Source organism: Microcaecilia unicolor, chromosome 1 (genome assembly GCF_901765095.1).
Source record: "Microcaecilia unicolor chromosome 1, aMicUni1.1, whole genome shotgun sequence".
Classification (NCBI taxonomy): Eukaryota; Metazoa; Chordata; class Amphibia; order Gymnophiona; family Siphonopidae; genus Microcaecilia; species Microcaecilia unicolor.
Genome location: NC_044031.1, coordinates 459,454,936 through 459,482,367, shown reverse-complemented (window position 1 = coordinate 459,482,367; position 27,432 = coordinate 459,454,936). Strand labels below are relative to the sequence as shown.

General features: G+C 43.2%; 1 protein-coding gene across 1 annotated transcript in view; it reads right to left on the bottom strand.

Annotated features, from left to right (window-relative positions):
• The window catches only part of LOC115457779 (protein diaphanous homolog 1-like), a 71,938-nt gene that overhangs the window by 41,153 nt on the left and 3,353 nt on the right, over positions 1-27,432 (bottom strand). Inside the window, exons 2-4 of the mRNA XM_030187407.1 lie at positions 25,694-25,777; positions 11,885-13,239; positions 4,675-4,811 (exon numbers count right to left, since the gene is read on the bottom strand). Coding sequence (XP_030043267.1) covers positions 4,675-4,811; positions 11,885-13,239; positions 25,694-25,777 — 1,576 coding nt within the window. The remainder of the gene's footprint in view (positions 1-4,674; positions 4,812-11,884; positions 13,240-25,693; positions 25,778-27,432) is intronic.

The window sequence follows — 27,432 nt, the reverse complement described above, 5'->3', positions numbered from 1 at the left end:
GTGAGCCCAGAAAAATGAAACCAGATAAAAGTACTGATTACGAGAGACACGTTTGCTTAGAAATATGTCTATGAGATTACCAATCAAATATATAAAAATATTTTCAAGTATATTACTTTGATACACAAGAAAATCTTTGAAATGTTATTCATGCAATATGAAATTAAAAAGCACCATTATTAAACTTTTACTATCAACCAAAGATCGTTTTCCTCCTTTTAATCTTCACAGTATCTGCTGTCCCCACTTCTCAGATGTTTTAGACAGCTTTACTATGCAGCTGTTTTGATTAGTACAAATCTTGATGTTAATCCAGTTCTCAAGCTCTCTTTCAGGCCTTCAGCATGGGGACTTGTAAGAACCAGACAGGATGACTAGAATGCCACACTAGGGAAACCCGTGGTGGCAAACATCAACACAAAAAAATAATTTAATTTAAGGGTATGATAAAGTGAGAAAAGCATCTAGAAAATCAATCTTTCTAACAAATTAACCACATGCTCAGATGTGTATAAAAAGCTTGCGAAACAATACATAAAATTAAACACATAAATTATACTGTCCTCAATGGGAAGCCAATGAAGTTTTATCAATGATTATGAATACTAAATACTTAGGACAGATTTAGAGGGTAGCAAGATTTGAGAGAACAGTCTAAGATTTGGGTTGGGAGAAGAGAGGGAGTCATGACCAGATTTAAGATTTTGACACACATAGACAAGAACAGACATCAGATGCCAGAAAACAGGGAGGAGGAGGAGGAAGGGGTAAGAAGGTATCAGATTCCAAGAACTGGGGAGTCAGATCAGAAGCACAGGAAAGCCATAGTACCAATCCAATTCAAGGTTTATTGACTGCTTAATCCCAAGAAAGAGGTCCAAAGTGACTTACAATTAATATCCAACACACTCATTGGGAAGTACAGTTCAGAACCAAAATAAGCATTACAAAAAAAACATCCTAAAATGTTACAATTAAAGATTTGTTAATAAGAATTTTTTTTAACGTTTATAAAAAAAGATAAATATCTTAATTCCTGTTTAAAGACCCCAGGTAGATTATTCCGTGTGCCGCTTGATATGAAAATGAAGGACCTAATATTTGTTTATAGCACAACCCTTTAATATAAGGGTATGATAAAGTGAGAAAAGCATCTAGAATTCAATCTTTCTAACAAATTAACCACATGCTCAGATGTATATAAAAAGCTTGAGAAACAATACATAAAATTAAACACATAAATTATACTGCCCTCGATGAGAAGCCAATGAAGTTTTATCAATGATTATGAAATACTGTCATAGTTTCTAAGTTGAAAAATCAGCCACACTGCTGTATAAATAAGCTGTAATTTTGTCTGCAACTTAGATGTTATATACTTAAATAAAGTGAGTTGCAGTAATCCAAATGAGATAATATCAACATGAGCTAATAGAGCAAAATGTTCCTCATAAAAATAAAATGGAATGAGACGAAGTAGCCTAACTTTTATAAAAGTGATGCACCTTTGACACAGCGTATGCACACGGCCCTTAAGCAGGTGCAGAATCTTTTTTTTTAACCTTTGTGTTTAGCACCTTGGGCAGTTGCTTGTGTTGCCTATGCCTAAATCTGGACCGGGTGGGGGGGGAGGGGTAGAGGTCAACTAGTATTGCTTAAGTGGTTTTGTTGTGCCTAAGAATGGTTTGATTCGCAGGCTAGGCTTCTACTTCCTCTGATAGATGAGTCTGACAGTGTGCAGGCCAAAGATCTTAATTTTGTTTTGTCTTCTGTTTCATTGCATTCAGTTGTTGTTCTTTTTTGTGACATGCAGGGGCATTTTCAATATGATGTCTAAATCCAACTTTGGACGTTTTGCTAAAAATGTCCAAAATTCAAGTGGGGAATATAGCCATTTTCAAAATAGAAAAATGCCTTTTTTCCCAAAAATGGCTATTTGCTAGCTGTTTTTGTGCTCTGTATGTTTATCTTTTTGGTCCATTTATGAAAAAAAATGTTCGAGTGAAAAATGCACAAAATCAAGCCATTGTGATGTAGGAGGAGCCAGCATTCTTAGTAGACTGGCCACAAAAACATCCCAAGAGAGCAATAGGGCACCCTAGGGGGGCACTGCAGTGGATTTCAAATAAATGCTCCCAGGTACACCGTTGCTCCCTTATCTTGTCTGCTGAGCCTCCCCCCAAAACCCACTACCCGAAACTGTATGCCACTACAATAGCCCTTATAGGTGAAGGGGACACCTATAAGTGGGATTAGTAGGTTTCTGGTGAATTTTGGAGGGCTCACAATTTCCACCTCAAGTGTAATAGATAGGGGGAGGTATGAGCCTGAGTCCACCTGTCTGCAGTGCACTGCACCCACCACCACAGTACTCCAGGGACCTGTATGCTGCTCTAATGGACCTGAGTATTACAGCTGAGCTGGCATAGAGACTGGTAAGTAATGTTTTTAATCACATTTGGGGGGGAGGGATGGGAGGGTGTTAGTGACCACTCGAGAAGTAAGGGGAGGTCATCCCTGATTCCCTCCAGTAGTCATCTGGTCATTTAGGGCATTTTTTTGTGCCTTACTCATTATAAAAACAGGTATAGCTCAAAACTTCTTAGTTTTAGTCCTGGATGGTTTTGTTTTGTTCCATTATGGCAGAAAAATGCCCAGATCCTGCCCTTAATACACCCCTGACATGCACCCTTGTGATTTGAACGTACTTCTGATGGACTTCAGAGAAAAAAAAAACCTCTAAAAATTGGTTTTGAAAATACCAATTTGGACATTTTTGTGAGAAAAACATCCAAATGTAGATTTATGCCACTTTTTGGACGTTTTTTGAAAATGAGCCCCAATGTCATCTATAGTCCACCCTATTGCACAAATATGGTTTACAAAAAAAAAAAAAAAGCAAGTGGTATAATCTGCATCTACTACATTTATGGATTCAATTTATCCCAGCTTGGGATTCAAGTTTCTATCACAATTGATTTTGGGGTTTTTTTGCCAACTAAGGTGAATTAAATATAGTCGTACCAAATTTTCTCTTTGCAACTAGATAAATATAATGGACCTTTCTGGAAAATGTCAAGTTGTTTTTTTCCAGTTCCAGAAATCAAGGAGTATACATTAGTTTCAAAACAAATGCACATCTCTAACCCTTATATATATATATATAAGGGTTTTCCAGAAAGGTCCATTATACTTATCTAGTTGCAAAGAGAAAATTTGGTATGTATGTATATATATATATATATATATATATATATATATATATATATATATATATATATATATATATATATATATATATAAAACTCTGGAATTCTTTGCCAGAGAATGTTATAAAAGCAGTTAGCTTAGCATGGTTTTAAAAAGGTTTGGACAAGTTCCTGCAAGAAAAGTCCATAAGCCGCCATTAAAATAAACGGGAAAATCCACTGCTTATCCCTGCCATAAGTAGCATAAAAGCCTATTTTTACTGTTTTAGGACCTTGCCAGGTATTGGTGACCTAGATTGGTCACTGTTGGGAAAAGGACACTGGTCTTGATGGACCTTCGATCTGACCCGCTATGGCAATGCTTATGTTCTAATGATAGTGTTTTTGTCATTTAAACATGGATGTGACCACATAAGCACATAATGGCCTCTTAAACACTGACCAGACATACTTTACCAGAGGGCATGCACAGGTTTGGACTTGGGCAAAATATGGCTGGAGCACAGATAAAGAACATGCTATAATTTACAGGAGTACGTGACAAATATTGTGCAGAAATTTACACCAGCTCAAGGGCCGCATCTGCACATGTGCTAGTATTTTATAAAGACAAGTATAGTAGGTGTATACTTATCTTTACAAAATAGGCTTTACATAGGTGCCTTGAATCATACTTTTACTATGCATTCCCCATAACATTAACTCTATTGAACTACCTAACCACAACATCACCATGTATTTGTCTACACCGGAGTCCGCAAGTGCTGCTCCGGAACTATGTAAGCCACATTGAGCCTACAAATAGGTGGGAAAATGTGGGATACAAATGTAATAAATAAATAACCACCACCAAACAATTACAAAGGAACACAGAAAAAAGTGTGCCTGCTTTCTGCCACCTTATTCTCTTGTTTTCATGCCTGTACTCAGACCCCTGATATTGCCCAACGTAATTACATTTCTCCCAGAAATCTGCTTGAAGATCATTGGCAAATTACAGCACAGTGGAACATAACAGATGGAATATTGTTTCATAATCTGAATTGGTTGGTTACACACTGATGTGATGAGTCTAAACATTAGAGCTATTATTACAATGTAGGGATTTGAATCATTTAAAATGTATATGACCCCCTCCCCCAACACACAGTTTCTTCTATCTCTATCATGACCATTCAGTCCACTAAGAATGATTAAAAGTTAAATCTGTAAAGGGTAGATGATTACTCTTTTCCAGCTAAATTTCTATTCCAGAAGACCATCCCCGTGGATATGTTGTTACAATATTAATTTAGCTAACTTTGAGGCTAGAGTGAAAATGTTAGATATTTGAAGGGCATGTGGTTCCCCCAAACACACCAAACAGTATCAGAATGTCAAATGTGTGTAAATAGTATCAAATTGCCAGAAAACAGCATTCCTTATGGAGAAAAAAATTGTTACCCCTACAGAATACAATCCTTACTTCTCCACTTCCTCTTCAGTTGGCAGATGGGCCACGATGATAGTAAGATGTGCTTTATCTGCAGGGATCAAGGCTTTCAATAATTTTGCCTCCTTGGTGACTATCAGCTCCTGCACATCTTCGATTTTGTCCAAAATCTACAATTAAAAAAAAACCAGAACAATATTTTTGACAAATTAAATAGTTCTAAGGAGGAAGGTCAACCTGCAGTCATGGAGGCCCATTGAGCAAGAATATGTGGGATCCAGGATTCTCTCAAATACTGCCACTATATATAATGTGTTGCATTAAGTTCACATTTCAGTATTCATTTTTGAGAGATGGGATGGAAGTCTTCTGATTAGTCATGCAGCTTCCAAACCAACTAAGATGCAAACCAGTCTATTGTCCCAGAAATAGTGAGATCCTAAAGATCCAAAAAGGTTTTCCTTCCTGGATTTTATAGCACTTTAACTTTTATCTGTATTGTTTTGCCACACTAGCTGGCTAGAAAAAAAGCTTTGAAAATTTGACATTTTCTACTCGGTGATTCTGGAAGTTTTTGTTCAGGTATGTGGTATTCACATATGAAACGTCTAGATCAGTGGTTCCCAAATCTGGTCCTGGAGGCACCCAGCCAGTCAGGTTTTCCGGATACCCACAATGAATATTCACAAGAGATTTTTGCATGCAGGGGAGGCAGTTCATGCAAACCTCTCTCATGAATGTTCATTGTGGATAGCCTGAAAACGTGACTGGCTGGGTGCCTCCAGGACCAGGTTTGGGAACCACTGGTCTAGACATTTGGATGGACCTAATCTAAAATGTGCAACAGAAGAACAACTAAACATGAAGAAGTTTAATGAACCACTTAAAAATGTTTAATGTGTGCAACTATGCATTTCCTTTACTTATAATTCATCTAGGGGCCCTTTTACTAAACCGCAGTAAAAAGTTGACTGCGCTAGTTTAGGCGTATGAAATTGGCGCGGAGTGGGCCATTTTTTACCATGGCGGGTAAAACGTCTTTTTTAAAGGGGCAGTAAATGGCTATGTGCTAATATTAAAAATAGTGTGCAGGACGTCAGACTCAGAAACAGAACGAAGGAAGAAGAGGACCTCGGCTGGCGGGGGTTGGGGTCCCCCACCAGCAAAGGTAGGCGACGGCGGTTTGGCAGCGGGAGTCGAGAGGGATATTGGCAGGGGGGTCCAGGGCCAAATCTAGGGGAATCCAGGCCCCCGTGGCCCCACGTAGCTATGCCCCTGCTGTGGGGACATTTCCGGCAGTAATCAGCAGTGTGGTCACATTGCTGTGCGCTGACTGATTACTGCACGAGTAGCATGTGAGCCCTTACCACCAAGTAAATAGGTGGTAGTAAGGGCTCAGGCAGTAAACAGCCATGTGCTACTTTTAATAATAGCACACGGCCATTTACTGCCCCATTAAAAAAAGGCCTTTTACCTGCCATGGTAAAACATGGCCCAACGTGCACCAATTTCACACATCCAAACTAACGCAGGCTACTTTTTACCGCAGTTAGTAAAAGGGCCCCCAAACTTGGAGGAAAGTGCACAGGTAAGCCATAATATTTTGTAACTTGTGTGCGGGGGGGGGGGGGGGGGGGGGAGGGGGGCTCTCCCCAAACTCTGCCTACGCAAACGCCCAACCTGCAAGGTGGCACGTACTTACAGAATAGAGCATAGCCAGATTCTTGTCATTTACACACACACGTGTGTTCACATATGTTCATAAATGACTAGAATACCAGCATCTATGGGTGTACTTGTGGTCTACATTTAAATGGTTCCTGTGTGCATTGACACTCCAAACTAAAATAGCTTGTATGATTTTTATATCTTTAGCGGGACAAAATTCAGTCAGCATATCTAAGTATTTTATTTTCCAGCTTATTTTCGAAAGAGACAGACGCTCATCTTCCGACACAAATCGGGAGATGGACGTCTGTCTCAAAAACAGGTATAATCGAAAGCTGAATTTGGACGGCCCCAACTGCTTTCCATCACAGGGACGGGCGAAATTCTCGGGGGCGTGGCCAAACGGGAGTGAAGGCGGGACAGGGGCGTTCCGGGGCGTGGTTAACAGATGGACCTCCGCGCCTGATAATGGAAAGAAGCAAGACGTCCCCGACAAGCATTTAGTCCACACAAAGTTGGTCCTGTTTTTTTTCACGACCAAGCTTCCAAAAAGTGCCCAAACTGACCAGATGACCACCGGAGGGAATCGGGGATGATCTCCCCTGTCCCCCCCAGTGGTCACTAACCCCCTCCCACCCTAAAAAACAAACTGTTTAAATATTTTTTCCAGCCTCTGTGTCAGCCTCAAATACCATACCTAGCTCCATGACAGCAGTATGCAGGTCCCCCGAGCAATTTTAGTTTAGTTGGTGCTGCGCGGGACCCATGCAGAGAGCAAAAATCGGAAGAAAAAAAAAATATGCAAGAGCCGTAAGGGACGTCCAAAAAAAAAACATGCAAGTGCAGTCAGGGACGTCCAAATTAAAACAATAGTAATAGGGGGATTCAAACCAGCCACCTTCTGATTACAAGACCTGTGCTGTAACCACTGCACCACTTATTCAGCTGACATCAGTGTCAGCTAAAGGAGCTGTGATTGGCTGACAATAACTTGGAGGGACTTAATGGAAAGGGAAGGAGGTCTAAGCAGCTGAATAAGTGGTGCAGTGGTTACAGCACAGGTGTTATAATCAGAAGGTGGCTGGTTCGAATCCCACTATTACTATTGTTTTAATTTGGACGTCCCTGACTGCACTTGCATGTTTTTTTTCTTCTGATTTTTGCTCTCTGCATGGGTCCCGTGCAGCACCAACTAAACTAAAATTGCTCCGGGGACCTGCATACTGCTGTCATGGAGCTAGGTATGATATTTGAGGCTGGCATAGAGGCATCTCAGGGGGAACAGTGCACTACGAATGCTGGCCCCTCCCACGACCAAATGGCTTGGATTAGGTCCGTTTTTGAGATGGCCGGCAGCGGTTTCGATTATCGCTGAAAACCGCGGACGGCCATCTCTAAGTCCAGCGATCTCACCATTTGTGTCGTCTATCTCTAAAGTCAACACAAATGATGGGATTTCAGCGGGCCGAACCGTATAATCGAAACCGAAGATGGATGGCCATCTTGTTTCGATTTTACGGTTCGCTCCGCCTCTTCACGGAGCCATCTCCGGAGATGGACGTTCGCGTTTGATTATGCCCTTCTTTGTCTACAGGCAGGGTGTCTTGATCTAGTCAACCTAATTATTTGATTTCATGAATGTGAGTATTCCTGAAAATTTATCTTTTTCAATTTGATGTTTGTCATGTAAGCCACATTGAACCCTAGCTTATCTCGAGATAATGCGGGATAAAAATGTCAAATAAATAAAAATAAATTCATTCATATTCTCTAATGTTTCAAAACCCTTATGGGGTTAAGCTTAAGAGTTACTTAAATAATTCTTTTAAATATTTAGTGTGAAAATATGGAATGACATCCCTCATTAGATAAAGTCTATTTTATCTTATTTTTTCTTTAGAAAACAATTGAAAGCTTTCATGTATTCACAGGGCCGTTCTTAGCAAGTGCGGGGCCCTATGCAGACCAATTTGGTGGGGCCCCACCCCATCCTAGCCCCACCCTACCATAGCCCTGCCCCCATTTAAACTGCCAACTAGCTCACCACAAACTCCAAATCATGGCCAAACCAAAGCAATAGACCCTGGGACCATGCCTTAACTCTCTTGGGTCAGAAACAATGTCTTCCTCTGTCAGTCATCATACCTGCTAGAAAGTTTAAAAGGAGGAAATAAATGTTGTTATGCCAAGGCAAGGTATTGTATAAAGTAAGAGAAAACATCAGATTTACTGTAGGATTTAAAGCACAGGTACATATGCCCTATTTATTATCATGTTTAACTTGGCATTTTAAAGATGAAATTCTAAATTTCTTTGGCGCACTTGTAACTGAGGTACAACACAAAGTATCAAATTTTTTACTCAGATTTTCTTGAAATATTTATTTAAAGGAACTGGCCCACCTCTTTAACATTGCTTTTGACTCGTAACTACTTGTAACCACTCGCCTCCACCTACCCTCCTCTCTTCCTTCCCGTTCACATTAATTGATTTGATTTGCTTACTTTATTTATTTTTTGTCTATTAGATTGTAAGCTCTTTGAGCAGGGACTGTCTTTCTTCTATGTTTGTGCAGCGCTGCGTATGCTTTGTAGCGCTATAGAAATGCTAAATAGTAGTAGTAGTAGTAGTAACTCTGCAATCAAATAGCATAGTATAATGCAATCTTGGAAAAACAAAACAGCCCATTTTTGTTTTTAGGGGTTCTTTTACTACTACTACTACTACTATTTAGCATTTCTATAGCGCTACAAGGCATACGCAGCGCTGCACAAACATAGAAGAAAGACAGTCTCTGCTCAAAGAGCTTACAATCTAATAGACAAAAAATAAATAAAGTAAGCAAATCAAATCAATTAATGTGAACGGGAAGGAAGAGAGGAGGGTAGGTGGAGGCGAGTGGTTACGAGTCAAAAGCAATGTTAAAGAGGTGGGCTTTCAGTCTAGATTTAAAGGTGGCCAAGGATGGGGCAAGACATAGGGGCTCAGGAAGTTTATTCCAGGCGTAGGGTGCAGCGAGACAGAAGGCGCGAAGTCTGGAGTTGGCAGTAGTGGAGAACGTAACAGATAAGAAGGATTTATCCATGGAGCGGAGTGCACGGGAAGGGGTGTAGGGAAGGACGAGTGTGGAGAGATACTGGGGAGCAGCAGAGTGAGTACATTTATAGGTTCTTTTACCAAACTGTGGTAAAATGTGGCCTTAGCACACCCTTACATGGGTTTTTCCCACGTGCTAAGGCCATTTTTACTGCAGCAGTAAAATGGCTTCATTTCCTATGCTTTGTATTAATGGCCACAAGCTAATTTTCCCATTAGCGCATGGCCGAGCGGGATCAAATCAATGATGCGGACATGCGGTGCGGTCCGAGTGGGGGTCAGTCGAAGAGGCAGAGTTGAGGCGCGCCGCGCAGGGCCCCCTTAAGCGCGAGGCCCTATGCGGCTGCCTCGGTCGCATCTGCCTAAGACCGGCCCTGTGTATTCACATATCAATTCAGTTTAATTCTCCTTATACTGTACTATTGCTGTGAATGCTGTTCCGTAATTCCATCTGATTGAGATGCTTTCTTTGTTTCTTGTAATCCACAATGAATCCTTATGGAGATATAGAGGGGCATAATCGAACGGGGTGCCCAAGTTTTCCGGAGGGCGTCCTCGCAGGATGACCCCCATGAAGGGGTGGGGAAACCCGTATTATCGAAACAAGATGGGCGTCCATCTTTCGTTTCGATAATACGGTCAGGGATGCCCAAATCTCAACATTTAGGTCGACCTTAGAGATGGTCGACATAAATGTTGAGATGGTCGTCCCCGGTTTTTGGCGATAATGGAAACCGAGGACACCCATCTCAAAACAACCAAATCCAACTCATTTGGTCATGGGAGGAGCCAGCATTTGTAGTGCACTGGTCCCCCCCTAACATGCCAGGACACCAACCGGGCACCCTAGGGGGCACTGCAGTGGACTAACTGATGCACTAACTGAACAGCAAAAGCCTTTACCTTACCGATCCCTTAGCAATTCGGAAAGGAACGGGCATGCATGAAAGAAATCGCATGCAAATGAGCTGCTCACTGTTAGCTCATTTGCACATGATTTCCTTCCTAAGGAGGGGAAGCCAGCATAATGCTTGGCTGCTCTGCGCATGTCAAAGACGGCTTTATACATGCAGACAAGCTGCGTGTTTAATAGCCGTCTACAACCTTAAATAAGTTGCCGTCTACAACCTTAGAAAAATACAAGTCCAGGTGAAAACATCCAAGTGCTCATCAGGGACGTCTTTTTTCTTTTCTTTTTTTTTTGTAAGAGTATGGATGAAGGACGTCCTTCGCTATGCCTCCGTCCCTGCAACAGCAGTTGTGGACGTCCAAAGCGTGGATATTTCTGTGAGAAGGATGTCCATACCTTTGCTATGCCTCCAACACACCCTTTATTTATTTGGATTTTGGATCACAAGTAGCAGCAGTGGGATTTGAACAGGCCACCTCTGGACTGCAAGACCAGTGCTCTAACCACTAGGCCACTCCTCCACTCCACTCCCTTGAAATTTGGCCATCCCTGTGGGAGGGGGGGCAGTTCAGGACATCCAAAATGTTTGAAAGCAGGACCATCCATGCCTTTGCTATGCCTCCGCTGACACACACACATACCTCCCCCCCCCCCCCCCCCCCAGGGACCTGCATACTGCTGCGATGGACCTCAGTATGATATTTGAGGCTGGCAAAAAAAAGTTTAAAAAATTGTTTTTTTTCAGGGTGGGAGGTGGTTAGTGACCACTGGGGGAGTCAGGGGAGGTCATCCCCGATTTCCTCCGGTGGTCCTGGTCAGTTTGGGCACCTTTTTGAGGCTTGGTCATAAGAAAAAATGGACCATGGAAAGTCGCCCAAGTGCTCATCAGAGACACCCTTCTTTTTTCCATTATCACTCGAGGACGCCCATCTGTTAGGCACGCCCCAGTCCCACCTTCACTACACCTCCAACACGCCCCCGGGAACTTTGGTTGTCCCTGCAATGGGAAGCAGTTGGGGACACCCAAAATCGGCTTTCGATTATGCCGATTTGGGCGACCCTAAGAGGAGGACGCCCATCTCCCGATTTGTGTCGAAAGATGGGCACCCTTCTCTTTCAAAAATAAGCCTGATAGTGGAATATAAGTTATGAATGGAACTACACCACCAGGCCCACCCATACATATTGCATAAAAGATGGCACAAACGTGCAGTACACTTATTTTTTAATGTATGTACACAATTTTATAACAGCCATTTTCTGCTTTAAAACAGGTTTTATGAGTGAATAAATCTTTCTAAAATTATTCCTTTTGAATTCATTTAAAATCGTCCTTAGTATCTATTCTATTTCCTTTATTTTTTCTACTTATCATGCAATATTTTTGAGCTAAAGCCAATGGAATATAGATCTATATTTAGCAGACTATATCACCAAATATAAACTTGATGAAAGCAGTAGGAATGTCTTCAGATGGGCTACTTAATCTCCAGTCTCTAAACTTTTCATGACCCATCTAAATGTGACAACATATTTATTGCTTATATTAAAACAATAGTTTAAAATTACCTGATCATTTGTAATTGGAATAGATACAAAATAATTTGGCTTTCTTGTTTGGTCAGTAGACTTTTTTCCTTTCTTTTCATGCTGGTCTTCAGATATAATTATCTCTTCAGTAATCTGCTGCTTTTTCTCAACTTCTAGTCTTGCTTCCAGCAGAGGCTCAAGCCCTGCTTCGGCCAAGGCCGGCAGAGGCTCTGGCGACTCTGCTTCAGCCGAGGCCGGCAGAGGCTCTGGTGACCCTGCTTCAGCTGAGGCTGGCAGAGGCTCAGGTGGTCCTGCTTTGGCCAGGGCCAGCAGAGGCTGGGGTGGCCCTGCTTCAGCTGAGGACGGCAGAAGCTCTGGCAGCCCTGTTTTGACCAAGGCTGGCAGAGGCTCGGGCAGAACTGCTTCTGGCAGAGGCTCGGGCGGTCTTGCTTCGACCAAGGCTGGCAGAGGCTCGGGCAACCTTTCTTCCACGGGGGCTGGCAGAGGCTCGGGCGGCCTTGCTTCCGCGGGGGCTGGCAGAGGCTCGGGCGGCCTTGCTTCTGCGGGGGCTGGCAGAGGCTCAGGCGGCCCCGCTTTGGCCGGGGCTGGCAGAGGTTCATGCGGCCCTGCTTCGGTCAGGGCCAGCAGAGGCTCAGGCAGCCCTGCTTCAGCCGGGGCCAGCAGAGGCTTGGGACCCTCTTGCCTTGCTGCAGCAAAGGCCTGTACAAACTCATGTCCCTCTTGCCTTGCTCCAGCAAGAGCTTGCAGAAACTGGTGACCTTCTTGTCTTGCTTCAGCAAGAGCTTGCAGAAACTGGTGACCTTCTTGTCTTGCTTCAGCAAGAGCTTGTAGAAACTGGTGACCTTCTCGTCTTGCTTCAGCAAGGGCCTGCAGTAACTCATGCCCTTCTCGTCTTGCTTCAGCAAAGGCCTGCAGAAACTCATGCCCCTCTTCTTTTGTTTCAGCAAGGGCCTGCTGCCCATCTCGATCCATAAGCACATCAGATCTTCTTTTAGGTTGTCTTTGCTTTGGTATGTTGTATTCATACTGCACTAGGGATTGTAACTGTTCTAACACATTAGGCATCGTCTCTGCAGTTTGAGGCTGCTTCTTGGAAGCCTCAATACAGGAGCTTAATTTCACACATCTTAACTCACTTTCACCTTGGTTTTGCTTCTGCTCTGACACATTTGATCCCTCTCTAGCTTCACATGACTTTCTCTCTGTCATCTTCAGCCCATCCTGAACTTGACCCTGAATCTTTACTTCTGATACTCCCAGCTGCTCTTCTGCATCACACTGGGGTTGTATTGGTCTTTGCCTCTTGAATCTTATCTTTCTTCCCCAAATGTGATGCCTCCATTTTCTGGACTTGAAAGCAATTTTATTAGAAACTAAAAAAAAAAAAAAAAAAGGAACAAAAATCCAAAATGAGAGCCTTCATTACAATGTACAGATAAAAATACAAGAATCGATCAATTTAGTTCAGTCCTTTAATATATAGAGATGGATATCTTATAACATACCAGAAGTTTGAAATAAGTACTAAAATTCAGCCTATTTCACGACAGAAATTTTCTGTAAGGTATTTTGTCTGGAGTATTATTACCCTGAAGGCTTTGCAGTACTGATTGTCCCACATATATTCTGTAACCACTGGGGCTGTGTTGCATTTTGCTTGTTTAAGCAACATTCAAGTAGAAACACCCTGCTCTCCCCTACCAGGGATGCTGGAGAACTCTTTTGTAGATATAACCCAGAGGTGGAGGGAAGAGAGAATATCCCTATTATAGCCATCTGTAGGCTGGAATAGGGACTTCATGTTGTAATTAGATACGAGTTCACACAGCTGCTCAGATAAACCTACTACTCACCTTGTTTCTCTCTTTAGTTCCACTTTCCCCCTCCTTTCCCCACTTCTCTCACACTCGTCTTCTCCCTAGTCTCTATCCCCAACAGTAGGGGAAGTAGAGACGTAGGAGCAAGTACTTCTATACTACTATTGCCTCTTCTACATCCAACATGCCCATTGACTACTACTACTACTATTTAGCATTTCTGTAGTGCTACAAGGCGTACGCAGTGCTGCACAAACATAGAAGAAAGACAGTCCCTGCTCAAAGAGCTTACAATCTAATAGACAAAAAATAAATAAAGTAAGCAAATCAAATCAATTAATGTGAACGGGAAGGAAGAGAGGAGGGTAGGTGAAGACAAGTGGTTACGAGTCAAAAGCAATGTTAAAGAGGTGGGCTTTCAGTCTAGATTTAAAGGTGGCCAAGGATGGGGCAAGATGTAGGGGCTCAGGAAGTTTATTCCAGGCGTAGGGTGCAGCGAGACAGAAGGCGCGAAGTCTGGAGTTGGCAGTAGTGGAGAAGGGAACAGATAAGAAGGATTTATCCATGGAACGGAGTGCACGTGAAGGGGTGTAGGGAAGGACGAGTGTGGAGAGATACTGGGGAGCAGCAGAGTGAGTACATTTATAGGTTAGTAGAAGAAATTTGAACAGGATGCGAAAACGGATAGGGAGCCAGTGAAGGGTCTTGAGGAGAGGGGTAGTATGAGTAAAGCGACCCTGGCAGAAGACGAGACGGGCAGCAGAGTTTTGAACCGAGTGGAGAGGGGAGAGGTGACTAAGTGGGAGGACAGCAAGAAGCAGATTGCAGTAGTCTAAACGAGAGGTGACAAGGGTGTGGATGAGGGTTTTGCTAGAGTGCTCGGAAAGAAAGGGACGGATTTTACAGATGTTGTAAAGAAAGAAACGACAGGTCTTGGCAATCTGCTGGATATGAGCAGAGAATGAGAGAGAAGAGTCAAAGATGAAGGTTTTGAGCTGAGGAGACAGGGAGAATGAGAGAGCCATCAACAGAAATAGAAAACGGGGGGAGCGGGGAGGTGGGTTTGGGGGGGGAAATGAGAAGCTCGGTTTTGGTCATATTTAATTTCAGGTGGCATTGAGACATCCAGACAGCAATGTCAGACAAGCACGCTGAAACTTTGGTTTGGATGCAAGGTGAGATATCAGGGGTAGAAAGGTAGATTTGGGGGGAGTCAGCATAGAGATGGTAGGAAAAGACATGGGATGAGATTAATGAACCAAGGGAAGAAGTGTAGATAGAAAAGAGGAGGGGACCAAGAACAGAACCCTGAGGTACACCGACAGGCAGAGGGATAGAAGTAGAAGAGGATCCACCAGAGTGAACACTAAAAGGTGCGGAGGGAGAGATAGGAAGAGAACCAGGAAAGGACAGAGCCCTGGAATTCAAGTGAGGACAGGGTATCGAGAAGTATGCTGTGATCGACAATGTCAAAAGCAGCGGAAAGATCAAGAAGAATGAGGATAGAATATTGACCTCTGGATTTAGCCAGTAATAGGTCATTGGAGACTTTAGTAAGCGCAGTTTCGGTTGAGTGGAGAGGGCAAAAACCAGATTGTAGTGGGTCAAGAATAGCATGTGAGGAGAGAAAATCAAGGCAGCGGCAGTGAACAGCATAAGTACATAAGTACATAAGTAGTGCCATACTGGGAAAGACCAAAGGTCCATCTAGCCCAGCATCCTGTCACCGACAGTGGCCAATCCAGGTCAAGGGCACCTGGCACGCTCCCCAAACGTAAAAACATTCCAGACAAGTTATACCTAAAAATGAGGAATTTTTCCAGTCCATTTAATAGCGGTCTATGGACTTGTCCTTTAGGAATCTATCTAACCCCTTTTTAAACTCCGTCAAGCTAACCGCCCGTACCACGTTCTCCGGCAATGAATTCCAGAGTCTAATTACATGTTGGGTGAAGAAAAACTTTCTCCAATTCGTTTTAAATTTACCACACTGTAGCTTCAACTCATGCCCTCTAGTCCTAGTATTTTTGGATAGCGTGAACAGTCGCTTCACATCCACCCGATCCATTCCACTCATTATTTTATACACTTCTATCATATCTCCCCTCAGCCGTCTCTTCTCCAAGCTGAAAAGCCCTAGCCTTCTCAGCCTCTCTTCATAGGAAAGTCGTCCCATCCCCACTATCATTTTCGTCGCCCTTCGCTGTACCTTTTCCAATTCTACTATATCTTTTTTGAGATACGGAGACCAGTACTGAACACAATACTCCAGGTGCGGTCGCACCATGGAGCGATACAACGGCATTATAACATCCGCACACCTGGACTCCATACCCTTCCTAATAACACCCAACATTCTATTCGCTTTCCTAGCCGCAGCAGCACACTGAGCAGAAGGTTTCAGCGTATCATCGACGACGACACCCAGATCCCTTTCTTGATCCGTAACTCCTAACGCGGAACCTTGCAAGACGTAGCTATAATTCGGGTTCCTCTTACCCACATGCATCACTTTGCACTTGTCAACATTGAACTTCATCTGCCACTTGCACGCCCATTCTCCCAGTCTCGCAAGGTCCTCCTGTAATCGTTCACATTCCTCCTGCGACTTGACGACCCTGAATAATTTTGTGTCATCGGCGAATTTAATTACCTCACTAGTTATTCCCATCTCTAGGTCATTTATAAATACATTAAAAAGCAACGGACCCAGCACAGACCCCTGCGGGACCCCACTAACTACCCTCCTCCACTGAGAATACTGGCCACGCAATCCTACTCTCTGCTTCCTATCTTTCAACCAGTTCTTAATCCATAATAATACCCTACCTCCGATTCCATGACTCTGCAATTTCTTCAGGAGTCTTTCGTGCGGCACTTTGTCAAACGCCTTCTGAAAATCCAGATATACAATATCAACCGGCTCCCCATTGTCCACATGTTTGCTTACCCCCTCAAAAAAATGCATTAGATTGGTGAGGCAAGACTTCCCTTCACTAAATCCGTGCTGACTTTGTCTCATCAGTCCATGTTTTTGTATATGCTCTGCAATTTTATTCTTAATAATAGCCTCCACCATCTTGCCCGGCACCGACGTCAGACTCACCGGTCTATAATTTCCCGGATCTCCTCTGGAACCTTTCTTAAAAATCGGAGTAACATTGGCTACCCTCCAGTCTTCCGGTATTACATGCTCAAGTAGTTTGGAGAGAAAAGGAAGGAGGGAGATGGGTCGGTAATTAGAGGGACAAGTAGGGTCGAGTGAAGGCTTCTTAAGGAGAGGTGTGACCACAGCATGTTTAAAGGCAGCAGGGACAGTCGCAGTGGAAAGTGAGAGGTTGAGAATGTGACAGATAAAAAGGAATAAGAGCAGGAGAGATGGCATTAAGAAGGTGGGTGGGAATGGGATCAGAGGAACAGGTGGTACATTTTGAGGAAGAAAGGAGAAGTGTAGTTTCCTCAATAGTAACTTCAGGAAAGGAGGAAAGGGAATGAGGGGAAGGAGAGAGAGGGGAACGGACTAGTGGAGGGAGAGGTGGTGAGGTAGAGAAAGCAAGGTTTATCTTTTGAACCTTGTTGTGAAAGAATTCAGCAAGAGTCTGAGAAGATAATGAAGGGGGAGTTGGGGGAGGGGGCACCTTGAGGAGAGAGTTCAATGTGGTGAAGAGAAGTCGAGGATTAGAGCCAAGAGAGTTGGTCAGTTGGATATAATAATCCTGTTTGGCACGTAAAAGAGCAGATTGGAAGTAGGTCAGCATGAACTTAAAGTGTAAGAAATCAGCAAGGGCCCGAGATTTCCGCCAGAGGCGTTCGGCGGAGCGGGTACAGGAACGTAGATAGCGGATATTAGAAGTCAGCCAAGGTTGGGGTTTTGTACGCCTTACAGGGCGGGTCATCAAAGGTGCAAGAGTGTCTAAGGCAGAGGATAGAGTATTGTTGTAAGAAGAAACAGCCTCGTTGACAGATGTGGATGGTGCCACAGTAGAGAGGAGGTTTGAAACATGGGAGGATAGAGATGAAGGGTCAATATCGTGAAGATTCCTAGATAAATTAGATAAGATAGGACGGGACTGGGAGGGAGGAGATTTAAGTGTGAAAGTTATAAGATGGTGATCAGAGGAGGGAAGATCAGAGGCAAGGAAACTAGAGGGTGAACAGTTGGAGGAGAAGATGAGATCAAGACATTGACCATTTTGATGAGTGGGGGAGGTGGAGCATAGTTGGAGACTTGGCACCATACAATTTCCATCTTTTTCCAAAATTGAAGAAATACCTTCGGGGACAACTATTCAAGTCAAATGAAGATTTGGAAAGGACGTGAACAACTGGTTGAAGAGACAAAATGTGCAGTTCTTTTGTAATAGCTTTCAAAAACTTGTCCATCATCAGCAGATGTGTGGCGAATGGTGGTGACTATGTAGAAAAGTAAATACATGTAATAAAAGAGAAAGCTTACAATCATTACATCCTCATTTAAATAAATGTTATTGTGGTGGAGGCATTACTTTCCATTCATCCATTGTAAACCCCTTCTTTACTACTGCATGCTGAGATGCAGAGGGATTATCCTGGTACATCCCAAACACCAAGTTCTGGAAGGATTTTTAACTTTTTTTATAACTGAGTTTTCTAAATTTATTCTCTTGGAGTAGAGTAAATTTCCAAAGCAAACCAAAACATGAATTAAGAAACCCACTACAGAAAATCAAATACTGTGCTTCTTGGAATGATCTCAATCTTACAATACTCAACCAGAGAAGTACTATGCATTAAAATGAATAAGGTGGAAGAGCTGTTGGTTGGCCATTGTGGATTGCTTCAGCATGCATTTGATTCATTGCGCTGTGTAGTGTTAGAGCAGCTACAAAAGTCGGACCATCGGGGTGATTTGCATCCGATACTCTGACGTGAGCAGAAATGGATCTTTTTCTTTAATTCTATGGAACCCACTGGTTTGAATAATTGCATAGAATGATCGGAATTCTTTTGATTGATATTCTTTTGGATATGATTGGTCCTACTGTCAAGTGGGAGGGGTCAGCATTACACATGAAGGTTTGTAAAAATCAGCGTCTCAGTAACCCTGTTGCCATTTTGTATGCAATTGTACTGATGGAACAGCGTTTTTCTCCTGATGCAGCCAGTTGGCAGAACAGAACTCCCTGTCAAGCTATTTACAAATGTTGCTAAGAAGATTTGGAAAAGTGCAATTCAGAATGGTCGCTGGATGGTTCAACTAAGTGGATCACAATTGTTCATGCTTAGTTATGCTAATTTTTGTGGAACTGTTCTTTGGTTTTTTTGGGGGGAGGGGGGTTAATAAATTTTGTACTACCTTTTGGAAAATTGAACAGTTATTTACAGTTTAATTGGAGTTTTTTTTTTTGAGACCCATGATAGTTGGTGGCAACCTTGTCGGTTGAGACTGGTGTTCAGTACGTCTTTTTTTCTCCACTTATTTTTGTTTATTGGTCTTCCATAGTAGTCTGACTTATGTATATTTATAAGAAACACAATAGTATTTGATTTTTGTCTAGTAAATTTCCCTAATTTTGTACCTCCAGTTGGGAGATGCAGTGCTGAAGCTGCTTTTGGAGTTTTCATTTTTCATTTGTTACTACTACTACTACTTTTGGTATCCTAACACAACCGCTGGTAACACTCTGATTAGTGAATCACCATAAATCAATCATTGGTCTCGGTCCAACCACTTCCCTTTACGTGGAACAAAATATATTTTTTTAGTGTTTTCTAAAAAATGTTTGATCCACTGTGTGTCCCCAAATTCAAACAACATATAGTGTGTAAAAACCACTTAGCTCTATGCAGCCTTGGAAATGGGGTTTCCCCGCCCAACGGTCCCGTTTTGCCAAAAGGGCATGACCCTGCATTTTTGGGGATTAAACCTTAGTTGCTAAATATCGGTCCATTCCTCTAGCTTCGCTAGGTCCTTTCTCATGTCATACACACCCTCCAGGGTGTCCACCCTGTTGCAGAGTTTAGTATCATCCGCAAAGAGACAAACCTTACCAGACAGCCCTTCCGCAATATCGGTCACAAAGACGTTAAAAAGAGCCGGCCTTAGGACCGATCCATGTGGTACTCCACTGACGACATCCTTTTCTTCAGATCAAGCTCCATTTACCACCACCCTGTCTCCTACCATTCAACCAATTTTTAACCCAATCCGTTACTCTAGGTCCCACACCGAGGGCACTCAATTTATCAGTCACCTGTGCGGAACCGTGTCAAAGGCTTTGCTGAAATCCAAGTATACCACATCAAGCGCCCCCTCCCACATCCAACTGTTTGGTCACCCAGTCGAAGAAGACAGTCAAGATTCATCTGACACGACCTGCCACTAGTGAAGCCATGCTGCCTCGGGTCCCGCATTCCATGTAGTTCAAGAAATGTCACAATCCTCTTCTTTAGAAGCGTTTCCATTAGCTTACTCACCACCAAGGGTAGACTGACAGGTCTGTAATTCCCTACCTCCTCCTTACTTCCACTCTTGTGCAAAGGAACCACATCCGCCCTTCTCCAATCCACCGGGACCACTCCAGTTTCTAAGGAAGCATTGAAGAGGTCCGTCAGCAGAGCCGACAGAACTTCTCCAAGTTCCTTAAGCACCCTCGAGTGTATCCCATCAGGCCCCATCGCTCTGTCTACTTTTAGTTTGGCAAGCCCCTCACAAACACGTAAGTCCTCCGTAAATGCAATTGTTCTCCAAAATAAAATTACAGGATGTGTTGACATCAATGACCATAGACATCAATGCATCCTGTAATTTTATATTGGAGAATACAAATTCGACTTTTAAGAAGATCTTGAATATTTGAGTCTTTGATATATTATTTGGTCACTTTGGAACACCCTTTGAATCTTTTTACCCCAATACAGCAGAACTACCATACCTAAGCTCAAACCATTCAATTGGATATCATATTGTATCTCTTTCATTTATGCCTAGGGGGATGGACCATTAAAGGGCATATTAAGGCCCATCAGAGTTCAGCCCCCCAGGAGGAGACCTCCAAGTCTATATTTTAGACTTCTGTCCATTCATTCATATCCCACTGTTTGGAGAGGGATTTCTGATCCAACAGTAAGGTTGGTCTAACTATCCTGTAGAATTTGAGGTTTAGTATCCAACTTCATCACCCCTGGGGCCCATTTTTATCATTTCCAGTTTGCCTAAATGAAGAGACAGAAATGATCCAATACCAACAAAAAAGTGTTTGTTCTTGCCCACTGACATGGTATTTTTCCGTTTTCCTCCCTTTTTGTTAAAGGCAGCCTATAACTAGGAACCTTATACTCCATGTGAAGACTATATATTCTTCCCATCCTTGTAGAAAGGGCAATTAAGGTATTTGCCTATAACGATATGGATTGAATGGGGATAGCCCTGTGAGACACTAGGGTTGGAGGACCCACTTATGTGCGGCTCACTGTACTAGCAAGCTCTACCAGCTTGGAAAGCTTTGTTTACGTTTTTTTCCAAGTTCCAATAGGTGATATAACCCATGCCCGGAGATTAATATCCTGCTGTTCTGCAGATAAGCAATTTAGCTTTACTATCCATTATGGCTGCAGAAAAAGAGAAGCGACTGCGGGCCTCTTTTACTAAACTGCACTGATTCCCACACGGCAAACATTTGCCGCACCAGAAATCACTAGCATTGTTTAGTAAAAGAGGCCGTATGTTATGCATGCATTGCATTAAGATGAAAGTAAACATAGAAACATTATGGCAGATAAAGGCCATATGGCCCATCCAGTCTACCTATCCTCTGTAACCCCAGCCCTAACTCTTCCTTTTCTTAAGCGATCCCACATGCTTATCCCATGCCTTTTCAAATTTTGACATAGTTCTCGACTCCACAACCTCCACCACCCTTTCTTAGATTACTCCTGAGCCTATTCCCTCTTAAGGTCAGGCGACCCTCAGGGGGAGGAATGCTGGCTTCGGCCTAACCCCTGGTAAGCCTTTCCTCAGCTGAGAGGTGCCCACCTCTACCACCGGCTGCCTTTCAGGTGCTGTGGAGGACTTGCAGCTCATCTGCATATCCTTACAGCCTTCTCCGGGGTGACACCCAGGTCCACCCCGATCCACTCAGGGCCTCCGCTCTAGGTGCCGCGCGCCGGGGCATTTTTCTCTTTGTATCTAATCTTTTTCCAATTGCTAAAGTACCTTAATCGTTTATGGCCCCTATTCACATTCTCTTCCTAGCTCTGTCCCTTCCTAATCTTTTCCCTCACCCCCTTCCTCTCTCCGCTACAGGAACTCACTTCCCATCCATTGACTTCATCACCTCACCTTCTCTCCTACCCTCTTCCTCCCTCTTGGCTTTTAATCTCCGTCTCTTTCTTCCCTCCATTTTGCCTTCCCCATGTCACCTAAATACCTCTCGCCTTCGACGCCTTCGTGACCACACCTCTCCTACTCTCCTCCGCTCTCTTTTACTCCTTCTCTTACTCTCAGCTGGTGACATCAATCCCAATCCTGGCCCTCCTCACCAACTATTATCCAAATTCTACAGATCTCACCGTGACCTCTCTAACCTCATCTCTATTCCTCTACTCCCCTCCTCTTCTCTGCCCTTCTCTTGCGCCCTATGGAATGCCCCGCTCTATCTGTAACAAACTCCCCTATATCCAGGACCTCTTTATCTCGCGTCACCTCCATCTGCTCGCCATAACAGAAACCTGGCTCTGCCCTGATGACTCTGCTTCAGTCGCAGCCCTGTGCCATGGTGGTTATCTATTTTCACATACTCCTCGCCCTGCTGGCCGTGGGGGCGGTGTTGGACTACTTCTCTCTCCCTCCTCCAGATTTCAACCCCTTCTTCCACCTCAATCTCACTGTTTTTCCTCCTTTGAAGTCCACTCTATCCGCCTTTTCTCTCCTCTGCCTCTTCGAATAGCGGTCATTTATCGTCCCCCTGATAAGTCCCTTTCATCCTTTCTCAGTGACTTTGACGCCTGGCTTGCCTTCTTCCATGATCCTTCCTCCCCCTCTCTCATCCTTGGTGACTTTAATATTCCTGCTAATGATCCTTCCAACTCCTATATTTCCAAGTTACTCGCTTTAACGTCGTCCTTTAATCTCCAACTATGCTCCACCTCCCCCACTCATCAAATGGTCACTGTCTTGATCTCATCTTCTCCTCCAACTGTTCACCTTCTAGTTTCCTTGCCTCTGATCATCCCTCCTCTGATCACCATCTTATAACTTTCACACTTAAATCTCCTCCCTCCCCAGTCCCGTCCTATCTATCTAATTTATCTAGGAATCTTCACGATATTGACCCTTCATCTCTATCCTCCCATGTTTCAAACCTCCTCTCTACTGTGGCACCATCCACGTCTGTCAACGAGGCTGTTTCTTCTTACAACAATACTCTATCCTCTGCCTTAGACACTGTTGCACCTTTGATGACCCGCCCTGTAAGGCGTACAAAACCCCAACCTTGGCTGAATTCTAATATCCGCTACCTACGTTCCTGTACCCGCTCCGCCGAACGCCTCTGGCGGAAATCTCGGGCCCTTGCTGATTTCTTACACTTTAAGTTCATGCTGACCTCCTTCCAATCTGCTCTTTTATGTGCCAAACAGGATTATTATATCCAACTGACCAACTCTCTTGGCTCTAATCCTCGACTTCTCTTCACCACATTGAACTCTCTCCTCAAGGTGCCCCCTCCCCCAACGCCCCTTCATTATCTCCTCAGACCCTTGCTGAATTCTTTCACAACAAGGTTCAAAGATAACCTTGCTTTCTCTACCTCACCAGCTCTCCCTCCACTAGGTCCGTTCCCCTCTCTCTCCTCCCCCTCATTCCCTTTCCTCCTTTCCTGAAGTTACTATTGAGGAAACTACACTTCTCCTTTCTTCCTCAAAATGTACCACCTGTTCCTCTGATCCCATTCCCACCCACCTTCTTAATGCCATCTCTCCTACTCTTATTCCTTTTATCTGTCACATTCTCAACCTCTCACTTTCCACTGCGACTGTCCCTGCTGCCTTTAAACATGCTGTGGTCACACCTCTCCTTAAGAAGCCTTCACTTGACCCTACTTGTCCCTCTTTTACGACCCATCTCCCTCCTTCCTTTTCTCTCCAAATTACTTGAGCGTGCTGTTCACCGCCGCTGCCTTGATTTTCTCTCCTCACATGCTATTCTTGACCCATTACAATCTGGTTTTCGCCCTCTCCACTCAACCGAAACTGCGCTTACTAAAGTCTCCAATGACCTATTACTGGCTAAATCCAGAGGTCAATATTCCATCCTCATTCTTCTTGATCTTTCTGCTGCTTTTGACACTGTCGATCACAGCATACTTCTCGATACCCTGTCCTCACTTGGATTCCAAGGCTCTGTCCTTTCCTGGTTCTCTTCCTACCTCTCCCTCCGCACCTTTAGTGTTCACTCTGGTGGATCCTCTTCTACTTCTATCCCTCTGCCTGTCGGCGTACCTCAGGGTTCTGTTCTTGGTCCCCTCCTCTTTTCTATCTACACTTCTTCCCTTGGTTCATTAATCTCATCCCATGGCTTTTCCTACCATCTCTATGCTGATGACTCCCAAATCTACCTTTCTACCCCGATATCTCACCTTGCATCCAAACCAAAGTTTCAGCGTGCTTGTCTGACATTGCTGCCTGGATGTCTCAACGCCACCTGAAATTAAATATGACCAAAACCGAGCTTCTCATTTTCCCCCCCTAAACCCACCTCCCCGCTCCCCCCGTTTTCTATTTCTGTTGATGGCTCTCTCATTCTCCCTGTCTCCCTCAGCTCGAAACCTTGGGGTCATCTTTGACTCTTCTCTCTCCTTCTCTGTCCAGCAGACCGCCAAGACCTGTCGTTTCTTTCTTTACAACATCCGTAAAATCCGCCCCTTTCTTTCCGAGCACTCTACCAAAACCCTCATCCACACCCTTGTCACCTCTCGTTTAGACTACTGCAATCTGCTTCTTGCTGACCTCCCACTAAGTCACCTCTCCCCTCTCCAGTCGGTTCAAAACTCTGCTGCCCGTCTCATCTTCCGCCAGGGTCGCTTTACTCATACTACCCCTCTCCTCAAGACCCTTCACTGGCTCCCTATCCGTTTTCGCATCCTGTTCAAACTTCTTCTACTAACCTATAAATGTACTCACTCTGCTGCTCCCCAGTATCTCTCCACACTCGTCCTTCCCTACACCCCTTCCTGTGCACTCCACTCCATGGATAAATCCTTCTTATCTGTTGCCTTCTCCACTACTGCCAACTCCAGACTTCGTGCCTTCTGTCTCGCTGCACCCTACGCCTGGAATAAACTTCCTGAGCCCCTACGTCTTGCCCCATCCTTGGCCACTTTTAAATCTAGACTGAAAGCCCACCTCTTTAACATTGCTTTTGACTCGTAACCACTTGTAACCACTCGCCTCCACCTACCCTCCTCTCTTCCTTCCCGTTCACATTAATTGATTTGATTTGCTTACTTATTTTTTATTTTTTTGTCTATTAGATTGTAAGCTCTTTGAGCAGGGACTGTCTTTCTTCTATGTTTGTGCAGCGCTGCGTATGCCTTGTAGCGCTATAGAAATGCTAAATAGTAGTAGTAGTAATGTCCCCTCGTTCCAGAGCTCTCCTTCAGTTGTGTAAGGCTCACTTCCTGTTCATAAAACTAGTGCGGGTTTTTAAAAAAGCACACCAGTTGCCTACTTTATAGAGAGTAGGTCCACAAATATGGTGACGTGTTGTATGGAAATATCCATTTGGAAAAAATTCCAGGCTATTATTTGAAAAAAATACAAGTTCACAAACCTCATTAAAGTATCACATTTAAAAGTCAATCCAAAGGATTAAAATATCATTAAACTAAAACAGCCTTTGGATGGCAGCAAGATCCAGTAAATATAGCTATCATCCAAAACCAATGTGCATGTGTATATTTTGTGAAGCAACTGTGGTACATGTGCCTAGATAATGAAAATACGGTATTGTAAACAAAGGAATAAAGCTTACTTTCAAACACCTCCCTAATGTCAGCCTGGAGGAAAGGAAGGACTTGCAGCAGGCCGAGAGTCTCATCAGTTCTGTAGCAAATACCTGAAACCAAGTACACAAGTTTAGATCAGATTCAAGAAATTTGAGAAATGCCATGTTTTACTGAAAAGAAAGTGTGAGTGATCTTAATATTAAAAGAAATTCTCTATATTGGTAAAATTCAAAGGGTTTTCCCTAAATATTTTAATATTCTAATGAAATGGGGCATACAACCCTAAGCATTATGCAAAATATATGTGCACGCTTTATTCACTTTCTTAACTTTGTTGTTGCACCATTGGTGTACGCACAGGCATATGCAAGCTTAGGTGATGAAATACTGAAGAAGGGTTTATCCAGAAATGCTGTGTGATCAACTGGCCTTAACTAAAACCAGTGATTTCAGATGCTATAAAAAACAGTACACACTTTATTTAAAAGGTAAAGTGCCATATTCTCCTCCCTACACTAAGGGATAAGAGCTATGAAACTGACAACTTTTTGCTATCCATATTTCAGTGCTTCCTCTCTATGCAAAATTAATTTGAATACATTTTTTATTAATTTGGAGTTTATGAAAGGTTATTCTTCACCTTAGCTGCCTTTCTTCTACAATGACTCTGTTTTGCATGTTATTTTATTAGGATAGCAGTAGTCTTCTCATAAAGTATACCAGTGCCCTGGCTTTAAAGAATAAGTGAAATGGGAATGATAATTGTCAAAAATTCCAGTCTACCATTAAAACATGAAATGAGAGTAACATATGCGTACCAGAAAAAGGACAGGCTATAGAACTAAAGGACATGAAATAAAGCTGCAATGGGGAAATTCAAAAGCAACATCAAATATGTTTCCATGAAGAGGGTGACAGATGCCTGGAATGCTCTTCTGCAGGAGATGGTGGGAATGAACATGATGATGGAAATGAAAAGGAGTGTTATATAACACACAAGCTATAATAAAAGTATAGAGCATTTCTACTCAAAGTAAAACATAAATGACACACACAAAAATAAATGGCGAGAGAGTGCTATGGTTGAAGTAACATCTAGATCTGCCCTTGCAGTTTATTTTTATCTTTCAAAAGTTTGAATGTCTATTTTTGGAGGGAAGGTATCAGTCTTCCCAGATGTCTCTCGATGCTAATTTTCAGTTAAAATTTCTCTGCAAGTTTGCTGTTTCCGGATATTCATAAGTTTTCAAGAGAGTAAGGGATCAGTGAAGGCATAGTTTACAATTTACTTCTTGTATTTCTGGATCTGGATTTAGACTTAGTGTAATGCTTGTTATTACTGTTTTCTTGGGGAAACTTTCCTTACTCTTATCCTCCTCTGTTATTGTGCCTTAAATCCCTCTCTGTGTGTGGGCTATTAGGTGGATTATACTTTGCTTTAACTCCTTGTTTGAATTTGTTGTTGTTTTGGTTGTACATTATTTCTTATTAATCCACTATTTCCTGTTGTGTGTGTGTGTGAGAGAGAGAGAGAGGGAGGGAGGGAGAGAGAGAATAGAAGGGGGTATTCAGCACAGAGTGGCCAGGCATATTTCTGGGCAGAGACAGCACTGTGCAATTGAATCATTACTGAGGTGTCAGAGGTGCCAACTGACACATAGTAGCTCCAAGGACAGAAGACACACAAACAAAAACAATGAAGATGAAACATGGTGCACTAATTACAAAAAAAAAAAAAGGACCTTAAATTCATTTGCACCATAAA